At 36.8% G+C, this 21,296-nt stretch overlaps 2 protein-coding genes across 3 annotated transcripts in view; both read right to left on the reverse strand.

Moving 5' to 3' along the window:
* LOC115239924 (chloride intracellular channel exc-4) overlaps window positions 1-1,340 on the reverse strand; it is an 11,933-nt gene extending 10,593 nt beyond the window's left edge. Inside the window, exon 1 of the mRNA XM_029814793.1 lies at window positions 1,088-1,340. Coding sequence (XP_029670653.1) covers window positions 1,088-1,156 — 69 coding nt within the window. The 5' untranslated portion in view covers window positions 1,157-1,340. The remainder of the gene's footprint in view (window positions 1-1,087) is intronic.
* Window positions 1,341-1,855: 515 nt separating this feature from the next.
* LOC115239923 (PTB domain-containing engulfment adapter protein 1-like) overlaps window positions 1,856-21,296 on the reverse strand; it is a 34,452-nt gene continuing 15,011 nt past the window's right edge. For both annotated transcript variants that reach the window (XM_029814789.1, XM_029814792.1), the window contains exons 2-9: window positions 8,201-8,310; window positions 8,030-8,097; window positions 5,013-5,195; window positions 4,582-4,908; window positions 4,243-4,457; window positions 3,959-4,173; window positions 3,656-3,882; window positions 1,856-3,569 (exon numbers count right to left, since the gene is read on the reverse strand). In XM_029814789.1, coding sequence (XP_029670649.1) covers window positions 3,495-3,569; window positions 3,656-3,882; window positions 3,959-4,173; window positions 4,243-4,457; window positions 4,582-4,908; window positions 5,013-5,195; window positions 8,030-8,097; window positions 8,201-8,273 — 1,383 coding nt within the window. In that variant the 5' untranslated portion in view covers window positions 8,274-8,310 and the 3' untranslated portion in view covers window positions 1,856-3,494. The remainder of the gene's footprint in view (window positions 3,570-3,655; window positions 3,883-3,958; window positions 4,174-4,242; window positions 4,458-4,581; window positions 4,909-5,012; window positions 5,196-8,029; window positions 8,098-8,200; window positions 8,311-21,296) is intronic.

The following is a 21,296-nucleotide window of genomic DNA, read 5'->3' on the forward strand; positions in this document are numbered from 1 at the left end:
CCCCCCCGGTCGCTTTTCCCGTCGTCGCGAGGGACGCGAATGACGGCGGGCCGTCTTTTCGTCGTGTCCCATCTGCCGCGTGTAATGCCCGCTGAATACACAAACGATCGACAGAGGGAGAAAGAGAGTACATGTACAGTAGTGGTAAGAAGCGGCGCGCGAGAACGGCTCGGCGCCCTCGATGATTCCATGCGTAAAGAAATGTGTAACGTATGACGCTCTGTGCTCTCCGAGACACTCGCGTGGTTCTACTGCAAATGTTCTGGTTTTTAGAATGTCATATATGTCGCGTGAAGGTCCGTATTTCGTACCAGAGATAGTGAGCTCTATTTATTCAAGATCCGTCATAATGGCCGGTGTAATCTCGACGAATTCAGACTCCGTCTTTATCGTAGACACACGCGAAAATGATGTCTACTCTTACTCGCGGCAACGGTTAGCGGCGTCAGAAATTGAATTGAGCCACTGTAAACCGGTCCCGACCCCCTGATGTAACGTTAGATACGAGATTCGTGACACATGTCGGCCGCTAAAGTGAATCTTACTCGCGTATATATCGGCCGAGATTCGCTCGCGAAAAGGCGAGCAACCAGCGACATACACACGTACTGTCCGCGTGCACCGCGTCCGTTCGTTCGCGAATAATTCCCATTTTCTCGTAATTACGCGTCGGCGTTCGGTACAATAAAGGAACGAAAGTTCTCCACGCGGGATGGACGGCATTGATCGCGAACCGAACGCGAGACGAAATGGAAACAAAAGTCGATACGTCAGAGGGACGTATCGGACGGGGAAAACGGTCAACGGTCACCGCGAATTATTTCCGCGCCGGCCATCCGCGGAACGGTCGATTTTCACGGTCGCGGCATCCTGCTGAGAAAGTAAGAGGCCGAGACTCCCTGTCTCTCTTTAGATTTCCTGCAGGAGCGGCAACGAGGAGCAGGACTCGGTACGGCTCCACGCCCATAGCGCGCACGGGACGATTGCCTCCTTTTTTTTTTTCTGCGTCTTCAGCCCCCCCCCCTCTCCCTCCTCCACCTCCTCCATCCCGTTATCCGTCTATCACGACCGCGCGTGGCACACTCACCTTGATGATCAGCTCGATCTCGGGCACGTCGCCGTTACCGGTGCCGTTCTCGTGGTTGTCGTCCGCCATCCTGAGAGGGATCTTGGTTCGCGGCGAGGAAGGAAGAAGGCACTTTTGTCTCTGTGGCGTTTCACGTCGGCTCTCGCGTCTACAGGCGGCGGTGATTCCCTCCCACCCTGGTGACTCGAGATGGAGACCGGGCGAAGCAAGAAACGAACAAAACACGATGAGAGCTCGCGGAATACTGACGCGGCGCGCGTCGCGCCACGTTCACGCCGCTGGCGCCGCCTGCAGCGCGACCGCCGAATCACGTGACGTTTCGTCGCCCGCGATAAAGCGCGCCAAGTTCAAAAGCGCCGTAACGCCTCTGAAATCGTACTTCGACTTGTTTAAGCAATATAAAAATTGTGATGCGAGACATTTAAGCGATATATGATAGATAAAATCTTCGGATATCCACAAGACCTCTATTTTAGACTTTTTGTGTTTATCTGCGAATTAGGTTAGATTTTCGCTACAATTTTAGTCCAAAAAGATTGTTCGATATGATAAAAATATATGTATCAATTATCAAGCTTATTTGTTATATGCAATCAAATAATTGGACATAATATCCAAATACTTATTATAAATATTTCTTCATTAGTTTTGCAAGTAAACAATATTTTCTTTAATGATCTGCTATTTTAGGGTTTTGTATAACATTTTACATCAGTTTTCAGAGTATCTTGTAAGGGCAATTCTACTACTGATTTTATCTATATAACAAACATAATATATCGTTTATATTTATTGTTTAATATAAGATATTTCTTAAATTTGCACCTCATCCTGTAATTCTCCTGAAAAATTTACATATTCTTCAGTAAGCGAGTAACCATATAATTCTTGAAGATTGTAGCATATCGTCTCTTCCCTAAAGTTTTCTTTATGAATATATTTTTATATATTTGATTCATGTTTTATATAATTATTTATTTCATCTTGTATATTTTCTTATCCGCATCTCAATATAATATATGACATTACTGATTAAAATGACAGACAAAAAGGAAGATTGGTCTCGCAAACGCCATTATTTATAATTTTAAAGGATATAATAATATATAATGGAGTTTCATGAATATTGATTTAAACCAATTTTTAAAAATTAGAAATGAGACAATTGTTTATAAGTGATATTTTAGTTGTAAAAACAAAAGGATAATGTCATGACAATAGCTGCATAATTTTTTTTCAGATTATTCTGAAATTTAATATACCGATTATAAGGAAGACACTTCAAATATTCAATGTTTCAGTTGTAATAATCATATGTTATATTCTTAACTACGATTCTTAAACAATATAGCAACAATAATAAGAGATATAGAATTCCGTATGTACATAATTATTAATCCGCTTTGTTGTAGCGTGAACTCGTTTAACACTCCATGTTACATTGGTCGGTTTAGTTATTATCATGATACATAGAGATTACTGTAAAATATACAACTAGAATCTCTCATGCTCTTAGAGTTAAATCTTTCTTTCCGATTATGTTGTCTTTAAAAGAAAGGTGTAGAGAATAAAAGTACAACAGACCAAAGAAAGAGGATATGTGGAGTGTACGAATTCAATTGATGGACTATAAAAGCAATGCGTTCATATTATTAGTGTGATCTCTAACACTATGGATAGTTAGTGCTCCATTTTTGTCGTCTACTAACTCAATTTTCAACCGATGATTAAATGACATGAAAAGACTAATTTATAAACTAAGCCGAGTATAAAATATATATTGCGAATTTCTCTTAATTAATCTCTTAGAATTTAAGAAATTACTCGGCCTTCACCATTATCCGACTTGGTGGCTGCAGGGTTACAATATTCATTAGTTCTTCTTTTTAATTCTCATTAAAAAATATAAAAGACGCAAGCATACCATCGTCGATATGAGAGATTCGCGATAAGATCTATTTTAGTGTATATATGCATATATATGTGGGTATGCACACGCCGCGCGTGTAAAACAAATTCTCGTCTAAAATTACGTGACCTCGATTAGAATAATATCTCGTTCCATTCTAGCGGTCAACTTGAGATCTGGTCTCACTGACTCATATTAACAACGATAACGCGTTCCTAGTGCGTTATTAAAATTGGACCCCAATTCTAAAGCGAACAAAATAGTACAGATTATACCAACGAGCGTAGAAGGATACACGCCTTATACAATTATTTCATACATGTACCATAAATATCGAGCATGATCATAAATATACGAGCAAAGTAATAGTAATAATTGACTAATTTTGGTTTTACACGGACATAATTTCTAATTATTTTATCCTTTCGTACTCTACATCCGAGAGTACTAATGAAGTTCTTGTTCGAGCGCTTCTAGCTTCCAATTTGCTCGATGAGTTTAATTTCGCAGCGGGTCCAAGCTCTCCAAAGAAAAATCGTCAGTTCCAATACACAGCCCTCTACTAAAACCGTCCTAAAGATTTTACATTACAAGCTTTACAATCTGTCTACAGCAAAAACTCTGAAAATTTAAGAATTGAATGAAATTGTATGTTTCACCTTCATCTCCAGTAGCCTCTTATCTAGCAGACCAATAGCATTCTCCAATTCTTGCTGGCTAGGATTTGACGTCATAGTCGAAGCTCCGAATTCTCCCATTTCGAATGGATCCTTAAATTCATTCTTCATATTTAGGGTCGGCGTGGGATTGAAAGGAATGCTACCGAACAAATCTTCTTTGACTCCGTTTTGACGTCTCGAATCTTTCGTCTTTGGTGGTGGCGCCACTGGAGATAAAATATAATATTTTTGCACTGATAACATAACGAAAGATATATTCGTTTTCATAAATTAAATACTTACATAGAGGCGGAGGACTGGTTGTGCCATTAGATTGCGAGAAGAAGTTTGATCCGGAAGATACTTGACCATTAAGAAGCGGATTATTATTTGACATATGATTGGCAAGGCCATTGGCAGCGGTCTCGTAAGCCCTTGGATTGAAATCTTCCTCAAATTCGTCCATCAGAAGCCCTTCCAACTTCGTACCAACCGACGGCGTTGGCACTGGCTCATTTCTATAAAACAAAAAAAATGTAAAATCAAAGAAAGAGATTAATGAAATTTGTAGTGTTGAATATACATACCCCATGAAATCATCGTCGAAACTTTTTTCGAAACTTCTCGGCGGAACTGGCGGCGGTTGCTGGGGTCCATTAGATGTATTTCCGTTACTGTCGCTGCTCGTATTTAGCAATGTTTTGCTAATCGTGCCATTGACTTGCGGCGAGTCCGTCGGAGCTCCAGGTACGTGAAGAATGTCGGGTAGATTATGCTGTGATAGATAGGTTGACACATCCGCCTAAAACGGTATTAGCGATATTCAGGCATTGCACATACACACACATTTAATCAACATTAAATCTATTTATACGTTATAAAAATATTTTATTAAATATTCTTTATATTTATATTTGCACACTAACCGAGCCTTTAATAGCTGCGATATCTTGCAGCCGTTGCCGATAAACATTGTTTTCATGTTCAAGTCGTTTTATTTTTTGCTGTAGTACCATGCAGCGTCGTTGCGCCTCCAGATCTTTACCAGACGTTTCCAGGAACCGCCTGTAAGCCAAATCAAAGGCTTGACCGATGGTGAGTGTGATTTCCTCGGCTAATTTATCGCTGACAAAAACGAAGCACGTATGCCTCTCTGCATCCTCCTCCTTCGCAATGAAACTGAAAAATTTCTTCTCTCCTTTGTCGTCGGCGCAATACGAAATTCTATGTAACGGGTATTGATGCATAATTCGCTGTAAAAATAATCTTCGATCAAATCACGGCAAAGTAATCGATCCATGAAAAGTGAGCAAGAAAAGGAATTCTAGGAAAAAAAATTATTTTTATGTCCACGAACCTTGGTCGTCAATTTTGTTTTTGGTTCCTGTATCGCTACGCCGTCGATGCTTATGGTAAGCTCGACCTTTGGCGTTTTTGTGCCTTCGCTCTTCTTGAGTTGCTGATTAAATTTTAGCTTGCAAATCGCCTCCTTGACGACATCGATGCCCTTAGGTTGATCTACCTCTGTGCTGCCCAAATACTAAAATATTAAATCATAAAAAGATGATGAAAAATAAAGTCAGACGGGAATTTTTCCCGCAATATGCAGAAAATAAACAATAAATGCGAGACGACACAGCGTGAGAAACGTCGCGTGTAACGTTTCTAAGAAAAATATATGCTTGGAACTTGACATGAATATACCTCTTTATTAACGATGTTTTTTAGCGCATTCTTTCCGCGGCTTGCATATTTTTGCATTATAATCGTCATAAATCTTTTGCATATATATATATAGATATATCTAGTAAAGTAGCAATGCGCAACATCTTTCATCAAGGCAATATTTCCGAGAGAAAAGTTATTTAACTCCTCTCTTATAAATACAAGTCAGAATACATAAAATCAAAATTGAGCATCCATATCAAAAAATCAATATCAAAATTTTATTTATCAGACGAAAAATTGTATCGTACAAACTACTGGGAATACCAATAAAAAAGAAAATATTGATATGTACACATATATACATATATATAAATTTGATTGACATGTGTAAAAAAAAAACAAGTAGAAAAATTAGATACGCATCAACAGGAAGTTAGTCTTTAAGTATACACATTCAATATGCATGCTAATCAGTAATTAATAAAACTGCTTGCGATCATCGCAATTTCGCAAAGTGGAGCAAACGAAAAGAAGCGGAAATGTTTCGCAATAACATTTGAGAATACGGTGCACATCTAACGGCATCCCTCGATAAAATATTTCTGCACTTTAATCCGATACATGAATACAACGCGATAAATGCAATATATATAAATTGCGTGATATTATCACTCTATAATGACACTTACTGCGTACTTTAATGATCTTTGGATATTTTTATATTCTCAATCAAATATACATTTTCCTGGATGACGAAATCGTGTCTCGTTTGCTTACGCAAATCTGATCAGATTTAATGCGTAATTGCACAGTACACAAAATTGATTTTGACGCATGATTTTAATTGCGTGTACCATACGATTGCGTCTCATTTTTAATTTTCATAAAACAAGATAAAGATTTTGCGTAACAATTTATCGTAACAATTGCAAACGAAATATAGCATAAAAGAATACATTCGAACTCATTTACTCATTAAAGTCCATAAATGTGGAATTTCAAAAATTGTTATTAAAAATTTTAAAAAAGATACAAAAATATTTATGATTTTTATAATAATCCTAATATAGTAAGCAATTAAATTGATGTTGCATTCGATTAAAGTATGAAATATTTTTTACGTCACGTGGAGAAACTCTTTCTCTTCGGCGGAATATCTCCCGAAAAGAAACGCGCTGATTTGAAATGCGGAAATCGAATCCAACGAAAAAGGCAAATCCGAATAAAATTCCATTATTTCGCGTTTATTGCTGACGACATACGTCGTTTCGTTCGTGAGATAGTGAAATCTGGCCGCTCGCAAAGTTTCGAAGTTCAACGAACTCGCGCGACACGTCGACTCGATCCCAGCGTCTCGAACAATTCATCCGCGATACGCTTGGTATTCACATTCATGGTGAAACTTATATACGTGCCGGTAACAATTCGAAACGAAAGGTAGACGGGTGCACGGTTACGCGTTGCGCAACTTTTCCGGGTGACACGAAATGAATGAACGCGTCTCGAGTGTAGAATAGTTCGACGTAGATCATGGAGAGTGTTCTTTTTTTCCATCTCTGTGCAAGTCATTCTCCACGAATAATGAAATTCGTAACCGGCTAGAAAGTGTAAATCGCACACGTTCGTCTTACATCAGTGTAGTTTTTTGATGACATATTCAACTCCTCCCATCATTAAGTTCAATTTGAGCAATTTCATATGATACGTTTGTAACTTTTGTTTCCATACTTGCAGTTCTTTTTGCCAATACAAGACACAATTTTTTGAGAATGAATTAATTTATCGCAAATTCTTACATTTTATACAGCGTTGCTTTTTGATTAAGTTACATTTCTTATAGAAAAATAGAATAATTTACAAGCCTATTACAAGTACGCTAAATATAAATACAATTTTAAAAAACTACAAATATTTTTTTATTTCTAAAAAGAATAAAGGAATGAAAGATCGAATGATTCTATTCTCAAAAAATTATATTTTTATTCTTATTTTACTGTTCCACCGATTATTACTTAATAGTTGCCAGTTATTTCTCCGGTTTTTCTCACGCAGTGCATACGAATTCACGCGTTTCACCCGACGAAGTAATCGACTTAGCTTAATTACGTTCGTTAACAGTGTAAGATAATTAGACGTATGCGCGTCGACAAATTCTACGAATGCGTAATGGAGATATCCCTCTTGGAAAGTTTCGACTCAATCATAACTACCGGAGATAAATGCGGGAAAAGTAGCCACAAAGATCGACGACATGCGTCGCAATGACCTCGACCTTTCATTCCAGTCGGTTTCTAGATATCGGCAAACGATGCCAGGATGAGACTTGTCACTTTATCGTTGTTTATCCCACGGTTTCACAATCGCGTGCCACAACCTTGCCCAACGTGCACACGCTAACATTACATTAATCAAGAATTTTCGCATTCCATCGAAAAATGCAATCTTGGGAAAAATTATTAATAAAAAAATAGGAATTTTATTCCATGCTCTATATAATTATATTTAAGTCATTTGCAATTTTGGATTTTTTAATACGAATTATCGTATAAAGTTCAAGTTACTGTAAATATCATAGTTTAAAAATCACAGTAATAAATATATTTGGATGCATAAAAAATTCAGAATATAAATTACACCTCCTCGCTTCAACATGAATTTATTTCAACATGAAGAAATTTTTATGGTATTATGGAAACAGCACAATACCTTGACTAGGTAGGCGATGTGACCTTTTTGGAGCGCGTCCGGTGGGTGTATCCAGTTCCTATTCGTTCCTGCGAACAAGCAAGTCACAATGGTTTACAATTTTCGCCATGACAGCGGCAAATCGATATTTGCTTATACTATTCGCACTTTAGCGAGTCCGTTTTTACTCACCTCCATTTTTATTCGGCTGATTTTTATTGTTCGCCGAATTCTGCGCCCATTTCAGTAACGTCGAGTTTCTCATTCTGTCGGTTTTTGGCTACCACCGACTTTTTAGACTCCTGCAACAAATGCCCGTCTCTCGATTTTAGCATATCAAAAAATTAATTTTCCATTGCGCAAATGTGGCGCAATATGTAATACAAATTTTAACTATAAATTTGCGATTAACATTACACAGAAAAATATTATTCTATTGCTAAGTAAAATGATTACTCAGTTTACTTTACTTCTTTTAAGTAACAGTTATCTTTAACAAAGAATATTTTCTTAATAATAGTCTTAAAATAGACTTATCACAAATTTTAGAAATACTCATTATCATATACTCAAAAAAAGTAAATATTTTCTTTTGAAGAATATTATAAAATTTTATCGAAGAAAAGTCAGATATGGTTAATTTAATGTAAGAAAATTTATTAGATCAGAAAAATTTAATGTATTTCTTTCAATTATATAATTTAATATTCTTGATTGAAATATTAAATTTATTAGGATTCAGAATATATTTTGAATAAATTTGATGCTTATGATAAACTTATGATAGATTTGCGGATATATAAACTTATGAAATACTTGAAACAAGTAATATTTACTTGTATATAGTATGTATTTTTCTGTGTAGATATACAGGAAAAAAAATGCTATTGCTTCAATTAAAGTCTACGTCACAAGTTGCCAACAAACATACATCATTCAATGATATTTTTATTGGACCAAATATCTGGATAGTTCCAGATATCCAGATAATCCAGATATATTTGGTCCAATAAAAATATCATTGAATGAACTACATATGTTTGTTGGCAGCCCGTGACGTAGACTTTAATTGAAGCAACAGCATTTTTTTTCCGTGTAGAACAAATACTCTAAAAAACTTATAGATAGATTGCTCAGAAAAATTTAAGTGTGTCGCTGATAACAAAAAAAAAAAAGTCTAGTCTCTATGGTTTTTCCTTTCCCTCGACATTTTACGAGGTGGAACACGAGTTTTGGACACTATCCAGGTTGCCGTTCTCTCTTCCTATTTCCACGATCTCGCCGCGCCAGTCGCCTCCCTCGCTTTTATATCTCCGTGTCCCGATAATCACTTTCTAGCCGCCGCATTAAAACCTCTTGCGCGATGCAACGTGCGATGCAACAGCTATGTATGTTAGCGCGGTCAACGAGAGCTCGCTATCAAAAGGCGTTCTTGTTATATTTCAGAAAAGGATAGCACTCCGTCGAATTATAGTTCGAGATGAGCTTATATAATATAGTTTGTAAATATCAATTCTATAAATAGATTGTATATCTTATAGTTACACAATACAGATCATTAATTTTATAACTGAAGGTTTTATCTAAATCCATTTAACTTTATTCAGAGTTCAAATTTCAGGCATATACAAAGCTACAATTATTTTAAATCCGCTCTATTATACTGGACAATCAATTGCCATCAATGCTATGAATTGCAGCTCTGTATTGACGCGGCCCTGGAGGAGAATGCAACGAGGGCGTGCATTCTGTCCTCTCCTTGCTCCTTCATTGGAAACGATTGCAGCCGCGAAATCTTTGTTCGACGTCTCTCGGTCACTCCTCCCTCCCCCTCTATTTAATCCGCGCGCTAGATCCAGTTCTCTTTATCATTCCTATCCGAGGAATGCGACTGACAATGAGTTTTTCGATAAAGTCTATAAAGTCTATGCATATTCACATAGAGAAGCAGGTCGCATAATTACACGCACGCGTTAACACATATACATGCTACGCATCAAGTTTGGAGTGTCCAATTGGTGTTTTCGAGTGTCTCATTCTTTTCTCTTCTTTCTTTAAAAATACAGATTGTTATGATAATTTCAGATTAAATGGAAGATCCCGTTAAGAGTTTTACTGTTTCTCGAAGAAACCTCGAATCACGTGTGAATCGACTCAAATCGCGGACGATTGTTCGCGGTGTACCAGCGGTCAGCCTTGAGGACGAAGGCTAAATCCTTTCGCGTTTCATCATCTCGCGCATGACACTACTTCATACCTTGATACATTAAGCGTCCAATTGGATCACATATGTGTAGATAGAAACGTCAGATTGAGCACGATCGACGCATTGCGTAGCACGTCTCGTCACGCATATTCTAACTTTAAAGCGATCCCGTATCTATATTTATTCCGCAACGCTCGCATAACAAAAAACGATGATGTAAAGTATCTGTTATTCTAATGATTGTTCGCAACAATCTGATTTATACAATATCATTTATATAGCATCGATGATATCGTGAATTGTCCCGTTAGTCCAAACCCCTTTATAATTTTACTTTGAGATTTCAAGATTTCTCCAAAGATAATTCAGAGTTAAAACTTGAAGAAAAAGACACGCTATAGTAGGCCAGAGATCGTAATTTTGAAAGTGATAGTGAATCGTGTTAATCGACGTTTGTTTAGTTAAGCAAATTAATGCCAACGTGAGGAATATCAAATTTATCTTGGAGGCGACACCAAAAATTGTCAGTTGCCGAAATATTTGGATGTCTTTTCGCGCGCAGTCGCGAATTTGATTATGTAACACACGACGAAACGCAGGAATATTTATATCGCGAGATTAACCGACAGGATTAATTATATGGTTCTCGTTCAAAAAAAAAAAAAAAAAAAAAAAAAAAAAAAAAAAAGAAAGAGAGAGAGGAAAGGAATGCGACTTCTATCGTTTTTAGTCGGAATTTTGATGTCATCTACCGTTGCACTAACTCGAGCATGAAGAGCCTCAGAATTTTTCCACTCGTGCGAACGGGAACGTCTGACGTTCGCAGTTAATTCGGCAATGAGCGCAATCACGAGTGAGCGGCCGAGACTGGAATCTTTCCGCTCGATACGCGCGAGCGAGAAAGTCCAAGAGTTCGTTGAGGGGTTCTTAGATACGTCCGTTAAGCTGGCAGTACACAGCTACTTTAGCATGAATAAAATTTAGGTCGAATTAAATATAAACAAGAATTAATAATTTTTTTATTATTAATTTCTTATTCTATACATCCCCCCCTCCCTTCCAATTTTGTGTTATATAATATTTTTATCCGACCGTTTCGTGAAAACCAACGATTGTGTTAACTTGAGCTTATAATTTGCATACGGCCATACAAAAATTTGACTGGTTGTAAGAATCCAAATATAAAAAGAAGAAATATTCACGAAGATCGATTAATATTCACGCGCTGCAATAATATCTTAACAAATAAATAAAGGAGTGCCTTATCAAGATATACTTTATTGCGAAAGCTGAATGTCAGCGAATGATGGAACAAGTCGACGCAGGATTGACGTCGTATATATGGCGTTTACGTATGGTGCACTCAAAGAAATGTCTTGCTGATATAGGTAGATTTGTAGGTGTCACAACAAAAATTTATCGCTATTTTTTGTATCTGTTAGAATATTGTCTGTTACATATAGAATTTATAGCAGCAATATTCTAATAATATCTTCTAGAAAATTTAGGTCCCATTGCCAAATGTTAATCACTGCATTGGATAAATATGAGTTTCGATACTACAGCTAGAACGATCTTTGTGAGAAATATAACTGCCAATTATAACTGCAGCATTGAAAAATTGAGAGAAATTGTTTAAAAGAGCTAGATAGATTGGGCGCATTATACAAATATGTTATATGTGAGGATTATATATTCATTTGTTTCTTGCCGCTAATTTTTTCTGTGTACCACAGCCAAACTTTATGACAAGTATGATTGGCCTTAACATGGATAGGCGCCACAGAAAAACATTCTTTCTAATTTTCACAAACAGTTCAGATATAAATTCTGTCTCTGTCACTTAGATTGATTAAATGCGAAACATATGCGATATCACAGTATTTGCTAATCATTTATGTACCTCAGTTAATTTTGCGCACCCAGAAAATTTTTGCTGTAGTTGCAATACCACTTTTTTGAGTGTGTGTCAACGTATATTCAAGGATAAGGAATTTATAGATCGACGATATTAAACGTCTTGGAAGAGGAGGAAACTTGAAGCTTCCGAGGAAGAGATCGGTGCGGCGCGCGTCAGGGGTTTAATTCGGAAATGGGCGCAATCGCTTTTTTGTGCGCCCCAAGTGAGCGACGATGGCCGTGTCATTTGAGAGGCGTTTAAGCGCTGAAAGGTGGAGAGGTTCGGATTTAATGCACGACTTCCTCTATTCCTCCCACGTAGGCGCAAAGAGGTCGAGAGCGCCGTGCAAGATCTGTGCCGCTCTCTTTCTCCGTCGTGCGATACATCAAACTGTCCGCCCTCGTTCCTACTCTCCTCGCGTGTTTGCCGAGCGCGTCGCGATTACGATTCGCGGCGGACAATAGTGATTACACGAAGCGATTAAACTGGCATTTCGCCAATTATAAATTCCTGCAGATAATCATACGAGTCCTTGATAATTAAAAGCGCATCCATACCACACACAGAGACTGTGTCGCAATTATAAAATTAAACCGATCGGTGCGACACAAGAAGAGCAAGTTTTATAGAAATTGGTACATTTTTTAAAGATAATTGTGATAGATATACTTTTAATTCACTGTGTGTGTAAATGTTAAATTAATGCGCTCGACTAAAAACGAATTAAAAAAAAAAAAAATTAGGAAGATAATTTTTTAATTTAATTGCGTGATATTGTAATAAATAAATTTTCATGCCCTCGCTTATTTAGAACGGAAAAGAGTCAAATATATGGTATGTATTCAATGATGATAGAAACATCGGCTCGTACATATAATTTTCATTATAAAACGGATAAACGTGCGCGTTTGCGTTACACACATGTCTGCCTCTAATAATACATAGGATAGATAATACACGGTTGCGTTCTTTCCTCTCTTTTATCTGTATCTCGCATAGATAACTATCTTTTCGCATCTATACTTCTTTTAATAATGTTATATAATTACAGATTGCGGATTATCCGTCTAATTGACACGGTCGTTGAGTTTTTTTCGTTAAGCGATTGGGATTCCCTTATGGGAATCGTGAAAGTTGCTCGCAAAGTTTTCATAACGAAAAGAGAGATGCATCGTTAAGAGATTTAGCTCACAATAGTAAAAGTTGCCTTATAATTTATTATACGAAAGCGAGAACTCGGCTTTATTATTAAATACACAAGTCCAGGCAGAACGTATGACGCGCGTGTTACCCGCGTACGTTCGCACAAGACGGGGCCGATTCTAGAGAGGCTATCGAAGAAAGTAGAACCTTCGTCGGGTCATGCACGACCGCGCATAGGCGCGATAGCAACTTCGCGAAGGCAGGATCGCATGCGAGAAACGCCTGCATCCGCCAAGTGGATTATCCGCGATCCATTTCGCGATAAGGAGGATGGAAAGTGTCGGTTTTTTTTGTACCACAAACTCTTCAAGGTATCACAGAACTTGCTTCAATCGGCAATAATCGACAACCGCGCGTTTCCTCGACACGTAATTAGCTATTAATAGCAATGATCGCGTTATAAACGACGTAAGCGGATTCTGTTTTTCTGCTCGTCCATTAAACGTGAATAAACTCTTTATCGGCAAAAAAAAAAAAAAATTCCGTTTTTCGTATCCCGATATAGCGCTCGTTACACCCGGAAGAGCTCGACATTTAGCGGTTATTTGCCACACGAGAAGTTATTCGCCAACGATATTACGATCTGCACGTGTCACGCGTGTACATACATCCCATATATGCATGACACTAGACGTGCAATCAGGCAACATAGATAGAGAGGGCCTTTCACATATGTAACGGGATGACGTTCACGATGGCCGAATCGAGAATCGAAATTCCACGTGTCAGAAACGTGAACGCGAAGCGATCGTGTCTTGACGTACGAATGAAAGGATCTTCTATCCGACGCTACTCTCTGGAAACACAAAGAAAAATCGTGGCTGCATAAAGGACCCTGGCGGCCAACGTTTTAACACAAGCGGCACTGTTGGGCAACCGACATTACGACAACGCGATCCTAACTATTGTTCAAACACGTATACGTCGAGATTATTTTTTAATATGTTATTGAGTGACGACAAAAAAAATTTTGCTTTTTAGAAGTAAAAAATTAAATATGCAAATGCGTTTTGTGAGCAAAAAAGAAGAATAATTTACAAGATATTAATAAAGAGACGCGCGAAAAATATTCGTAGTTATCTCATTTCGCTTCAACATATGTCAAACGTTACAAAATAATCATAACTGAATTATATGCGGTTCTTTTACGAGCCGTATATCGCTCATTCAGAATGTTATCAGGATTAATTAAGCATCGTTGGCTTGCAAGGTAAGACGTAGTGGACCTATACACACGTTTTATTACTCAACTGCTTTAATATTTATACGAGATGAAAAACGCACGGCGGTTTTGCACTTTTACAAACGGAATTTCTAAACACACGCGGATATTAAAATAGGATCGCGCATACTGTAATTTGTATGCGTGTATATCTGTGTTTCACATCACAAATAATAATAATCATTCGAGACAATCTATTCAGCGTTCGATTAAAAGATGCGCCGCAAAAATGTATGCTAATAACTACGCGCGTTGTTAACACGAAGCACATGCGTGCACAGCTGCACGTGATATTACAAGACGCACTGCATTCAAGGATAGCGATATATCCCGCTTAATGACACTTCGACTATTACTTGAAGCATGAAAAATAGTCGAATGATAAACGATGATGTGTGAAAATTGAGTGCTGCGCATAATTAAATCAAAGGTATATAAAAAGATTTACAAGCAGACTGTTTTGACGTTAGACTCTTCTCTTTTCTAATGAATATAATCAACCGTGAAATGTACGATAATACATGATTATATGTGAAAAATTTATACGTACAAAATATTATTCCCTAAGGGGTCTTCCTAGTTTGACGCTCTGAAAAAAGGCGATTTTTGGGAAATTTTTTAAAGAAAAGTATAAAACATATTAATTTCAAACTTTTCAGGATTATTAAGTAACATTTCAAGTATATCCTAAAATTTTTTTAAATAAAAATATTTGTTTGTTTCGGAGTTATGATAATCCAACCAGGCTGCCTAAAAGAAAATTGTTGTTCATGGCGGACATGATTGCAGCCGTTGTAGTCATATGAAATAAAAAAACCAAAAAAATTCTTAATCTGTATGAGTGTGGCTATCGCGTGAACTAGAATAAAAAAGAAATATTGAAAAATAAAAAAATTGCAGCGTCTCAAAAAAAAAATTTCATTTTTCACCAAAAAATTGTTTAGTTTTGTAAGTCGCAAGATTTGAATTTTGCAAATATCGATTTAATTCTAGTTCACATGATAACCACACTCATGCAGATTAAGAATCTTTTTGGTTTTTTTTATTTCAGATAACTATAACGGCTGGAATCATATCCGCCATTTTTTTTTTGAGACATCCTGGTTGGACTACCATAACTCCGAAACAAACAAATATTTTTGTTTGAAAAAATTTCAGAATATACTTGAAATGATACTTAATAAACGTGGAAAGTTTGAAATTAATATGTTTTATACTTTTCTTTAAAAAAATTCCCAAAGATCGCCTTTTTTTTCAGAGCGTCAAACTAGAAAGACCTCTTAATTAACGAGTGAAGGAAAAAGGGAGAGAGAAAAGAGAAGAAAAAGAAGTTGAAAACCTTCTGTTACGATTTAAACGTCGAAGCTGTTATTAGGTTTCATTTTCTTAATCGAACTGTTATATCCTCGATTCGTCAGGCAAGCTTAAGGTTACACGTGCTTCCGGGAGTGTAACAATATTAAATTACCAAGAGAAATTCCAGAGCTCATTGGTACTCAATATAGATAATTAAGGAAATGCGATCCGTTCGGTTTAAGAGAAAAATTGCAATTCAATCAGCGTACAACACTCGATCTGAATGCAACGTAAGTTATACTACAAAGTTAATTCAAGCAATTTCAAAGATTACAAAAAAATTCGCGTTCAAGTAATTAGGAAGTTGCAACACGCAAAAGGCTGTAAGTGTGCCGTCTCGTCGATGCGACTTTGACATTACTTAAATCGCCGGCCCATTTGCAAATCATTAAAATGAAATGTAAGAAATATATTTTCTTTGTTAATTTTGACAGTTTTTTGCTACTATTGTACAGCCAAATTAACAAAGATTTAGCCGCTCTCTCTATTGTTTCATAATTCGTTAATTTTGCAACACTATACGTTATGCTTTAAATTAAACCGCTGTGAAAGTACGCTTGAAATTAAAATTCAATGTAGTAGACATTAAATATAGTATGCTAATGCATGTTTCTTTTTAATTACGTGAAAAGATAAGATTATTGGAAAAATTTGCTATTTATAAAGTTTGAGTGCGTTTCTGAATATGTTTTAGAATGCGATGAATTCCGCTTCGCGTAGAGATTTAATTTCTTAAAAGGATAAACGCGAATATATCGGGAGAGAGTCGCGTGAGATTATTATTAGAAACATTCTTTCATAGCGGAGACTTTCATTCGCAAAATAAAAGGAAATCTTGAGCGCGATCCGCGGCGAGCGGAACGCAAAAAGATCCGTTCGATAGCGCGCGCGCACGCGCGCGAACGCGAGTGAATATTCGATTTGCATAGAAAGGATGACGTGGATAAGCGCATTAAGATCGCGAGGATTTCTTCGCGTATCATTAGCCGAGAGTCTATGGACCATACTAGTCGCCACTGAATGACTATAAGTTTGACGAGGAACTATTTTTCCGGCGGATGCGGTCAATTAGAAAATGAGCCCCCGGTCTCACTTTCTCCCGAGTTCCTGTGACGTTTTTTCGGTTCAATGCTATAAAAAAAAGTCTTGTGGGTCGTGACCTATATGATCAATCATTGTAACAGCTTTAATTTTCCGTCGTAAAGAATTTTCGCTTGAAATAAAAAAAAAAAAAAAATCAAACGCGCACTCTTCTTCGTGTCTCATGTCATCTTTTTATCTATTGTCCATTCTTCTCTTTCAATTTTAACAGCCAGAAGACTAACGACATCATTGTTTCGCAAAAATCTTATATTTCTTAAGGATGTTTTGGCTTTACAATAGTAGCAAAAAACTGTCAAAATAAAAAAAAAAAAAAAAAAAAAAAACATATTTCTTACGTTTATATTGTTTGAAAAATCAAATGAATATATCCGGATTATAAAAAGAATTAAAGTATCACAAAATAATATGGTTTTTGACCTCTTTATAAAAGAAAATAGTTTTAATTAATATTTTTCCTAATTTATGACAAAAACTTTTGATCGTGAATACCTCCTGAAATCAACTGCAAGAAACAAAAAAAACGAGTAATTTGCAGAAAGAGAAAGAGAGATAGATAATACCTTTCTACAAATTTTAGTAAATAACTTTTAAACGAGTAAGTGGATCTAAATCAAGTTTTGCACAAATATTTATTAAAGTTTTCTTAATATATGTGAACATTTTTGTTTCGCTGGCAATGTTTTTTCCTTGTCAAATTTGTCAATAAGTGCTACAATACGCGATTTTTCATAAGAATAGTAACTTTAAATTTAAATAATTTCCAAACCGTTAAGAGAATTGTGCTCAGGTTTTACACAAATATTCAGAAGAAATAGTAGAACAGTCTACGAAATTTTCATGCTTTCGTCAATGTTTCGACATATGACACATACATCCTATGTTTAATCTATATTTTGCGAATAAAAACGTGTTTGACCTACTTCAGACTCATTAACATTTTCGATATATTTGTGTTCATTAAAATTCTCAGTCAGTTTTAACACGCAACAACGCTTTCTTGTTCTTTTCGCTCTATATCTGCCTTTAAATATAAGCGCGTCATCCCACAACGCTTACGCCAGCGATATGTTGTGAGTACAATGCCCGGGTAACAAGCGAAAAGAAACCAGCGTCTAATATTCCCACACCAAACGTAAAATGTGCTATTGTACATTACGTGTGCAGAATGTACCAAAGTCGGAAAATTTTCTGCTTCCGGACAATTATGTATCGCGTCAGGCATAATAGAAAAGTACGTATAAATCGATTGTAGTATTGTTAATGACGGAGAAACAAGATTTGTGTGAAAATTATTCTCCTCTTCTGAAAAGGGAAACGTTGATATATACGCTTGTATTTTCAAATATATCTGTTTGCGTGTGGTTTTAATGCAAATCCTGGTTCTCATCACATGATAATGTACTATGTAGCTATACATGTGTTAATTGATAAATGTGATTTCCTCACACGGAAATTCTCGTAAGATGCATCTTACGCTTTAATTTAGATGTAACATAAATTTAATCCTCAAATTTATGATTGTCATATAATCGCGACATACGTACATGCTATTGTATACAAATTATATAACAGATATTCTCCGCACACAAGCGTATATAAACGGCTATATCATTTTCAAAATACCATCTCGTTCCAAAAGAGATAAATAGTAGCATCTTTTTAAGATAGGCGCGGGACGTTACTGCGTGTTCTGATAAAAATTCATATATTTTAGATAAAACTGTGTGAAAATAATGTGCTACAACCGATATCCTGCAGAAACGACACAACAATATTCTCCAAAGTCAAACATTGTTTATCTTGTATCACGAGTGTATTGTCTACATTTACACATAAACACAGACAAAACCTGAGATAATTTTGACTTATTTTGACAAAAGCACGTCAGAGGGTAAGTTTCAAGAAACGTATCTGCTAAAGTGCATTTTAAATTTCGATCATTTGACACGTACTCGATATATATCTTCTTTTTTTTTGTCGTCTCAGAGCAACGAGACACGATAAGGCACGATTGAATTTACGAAAAAAAAAAGTCACGGCGCCCATCGCTCTCTATCAGTCTCGACGTGATTTTTCACAAATATTTTTAACGCTTATATTGATTGCCGTCAACCTTTGACACGAATTTTTCGCGATCTTTCGGTTATCGATAACCCGCTAACTTTTCTCGAGGCACTAATGGTGCCTGGTGGCGCTTAATAATATTTTTTAAGTCTGCTTATCGCGAAACTTATTTATGGTGGCAAATCGATAGCCTTTGCTCAACTTTGCTGTTTTGAAAAATCAGAACAATGTTTTAACAAGATTATACGTCTCGATTCGGCTGCATCGAGCTGCGTTTCTCAATAATTTCGCGGATAATAAAAAAAAAAAAAAAGAGGACTCAATCTCACGAATTTCATCGTCATTTTTCGTGCAAACGTATGCTGAATCGCGTCGCGATTTATTGAAATGCAATGCAGAAATGCATACGCGTCGCAAGGAATTTTAAAACCATTGGATGGAAATTGTGGAACAGAAAAGTTTAAAGGTCATCACTTAAATGCTTAAGCGTCATTTTAATTATTATTTAATTTATTATTTAATTATTATTGTTTTGACGAGATAAAATTTCTCTTGATATATCATTGTGCTTATCGCTATACGTTTCGGCACCCTTGGTTTAATTTAAAATGAAACGAATCCGTGATTGACCGCCTTTGAGACACGCTATAGCGAACGGTGCGGCCTTTGGTGCCCCTAGAGGGCAACCGGCAAACGAGACGGCCTTGCAAAAACTAATACTGTTACTTCCTGAGATGTTCGCGACTCTCCCAGTAGCTGCTGTCTAATTGCGCTTGCGAGGAAACGGGATGAGAACCGCGTCATTATCTTTTATCCAGAGAGGCGCGCTGCTTAACGTCGCGGCTGGCTAATTGTCGCTAGATTTACTGTCGCTATTATCAGCCGTTGGGCGGTTACGAGCGCATAATTAAGCGGTGATAAATTTATCCCCGCTTAAATCGGTCCACTTAGAGCGAATGAAATTAATGCACCCGCGCGCGGGTGCAACGCATAAAGCACGAGCGAGTGTCAAAGTCACTTATGGTAATAATAATGTATTAGAATTGTGTTAGGAGTCCATCATTATGCAATAAAGTCTTTTAAATAAATAAATACAATATATGATCTAAAGAGAAGAATATTTATAAGTTTATATCTAAAAAAAGTGTGTCTTAAATAAAATTAAAAATTTTAGTAGTAAAGTTGTAGAATCAAGCAGATTACAATTATATCTGTCGCCTGAATGTTTATATAATATACTTAATTGAAAGTCAATTATGTCTTTACAGCTAATACAAATAGATAAATCATTAAAACAATTATATAATTATAAATAATAATATGTAATTTACTATCATACGCAATATATGCTTATAAAAAAAAAAAAGCCTTAAGTTTTTTATCTTTCAAAGTCTCCTAGAGAAGAAGAACTCTAAGAAACAAGCTAGAAGAATAAAACCTTTAATGGCGCGGCGAAGAAACTCGCGACCAGATGCCGTCGAGAACTCGAAGATCGATCCCGGTCGAGAGGCGGAGGCCTTCTCGATCGTGTTACTCGATCGTAAGAAAGTAATCGACGAAATAACGACGCTTAAGGAAAAGTGGAGCGTCCGCTTGTAATTTGCGGATTTCACTGAAAAGCCCACACTAACGCGTAAAGTCCACTCGTGATTATGATTTTCATCTTTCTCTCCGCTCATCGCTCGCGCGATCAGACTCGCGATCTCGACGTAAGAAAGTGATTCTATCCGAGCGATTCTATCTCGCGTTTTCACTCGCGCGGAGAGAGAACGGAGAATGACCCATTTTATTATCCGCGCCACCACCCTAAGACCAGCGAATATTTTCCCATGCGAATTCCGTAAGAACGGAGTAAACAATCGGCCGCTAATTACACGAGGCTCATCGCGAGATTAGTACGCCATTAATCACGGCGTTACGAATGAAGGGACCATCCTCGCGCGTCCCGCACGGGAGCGAGCGTGCGATGACTTTCGAATCCGCGCGCGATGGGAACGGCGTTACGTTGTGGTAATTAAGCCTAATCAAGCAGATTTCGCACGTGCGAATGACGTCCGCCAGATTATCTCGCGAGTTGTGGCGCGAACGTTGGCCGGATGTCGATAACTCCGGAGTCGACATAATGACAGCATTCAAACAATGGTCTTTTAATGTCAGGATTTTACACAGATATATTTATATAATAATTTATATAAATATTTATATAATATACTATATAAAATAATAATCTTAT

This window comes from Formica exsecta, unplaced genomic scaffold (assembly GCF_003651465.1).
Source record: "Formica exsecta isolate Colony F162 unplaced genomic scaffold, ASM365146v1 scaffold4, whole genome shotgun sequence".
Classification (NCBI taxonomy): domain Eukaryota; kingdom Metazoa; phylum Arthropoda; class Insecta; order Hymenoptera; family Formicidae; genus Formica; species Formica exsecta.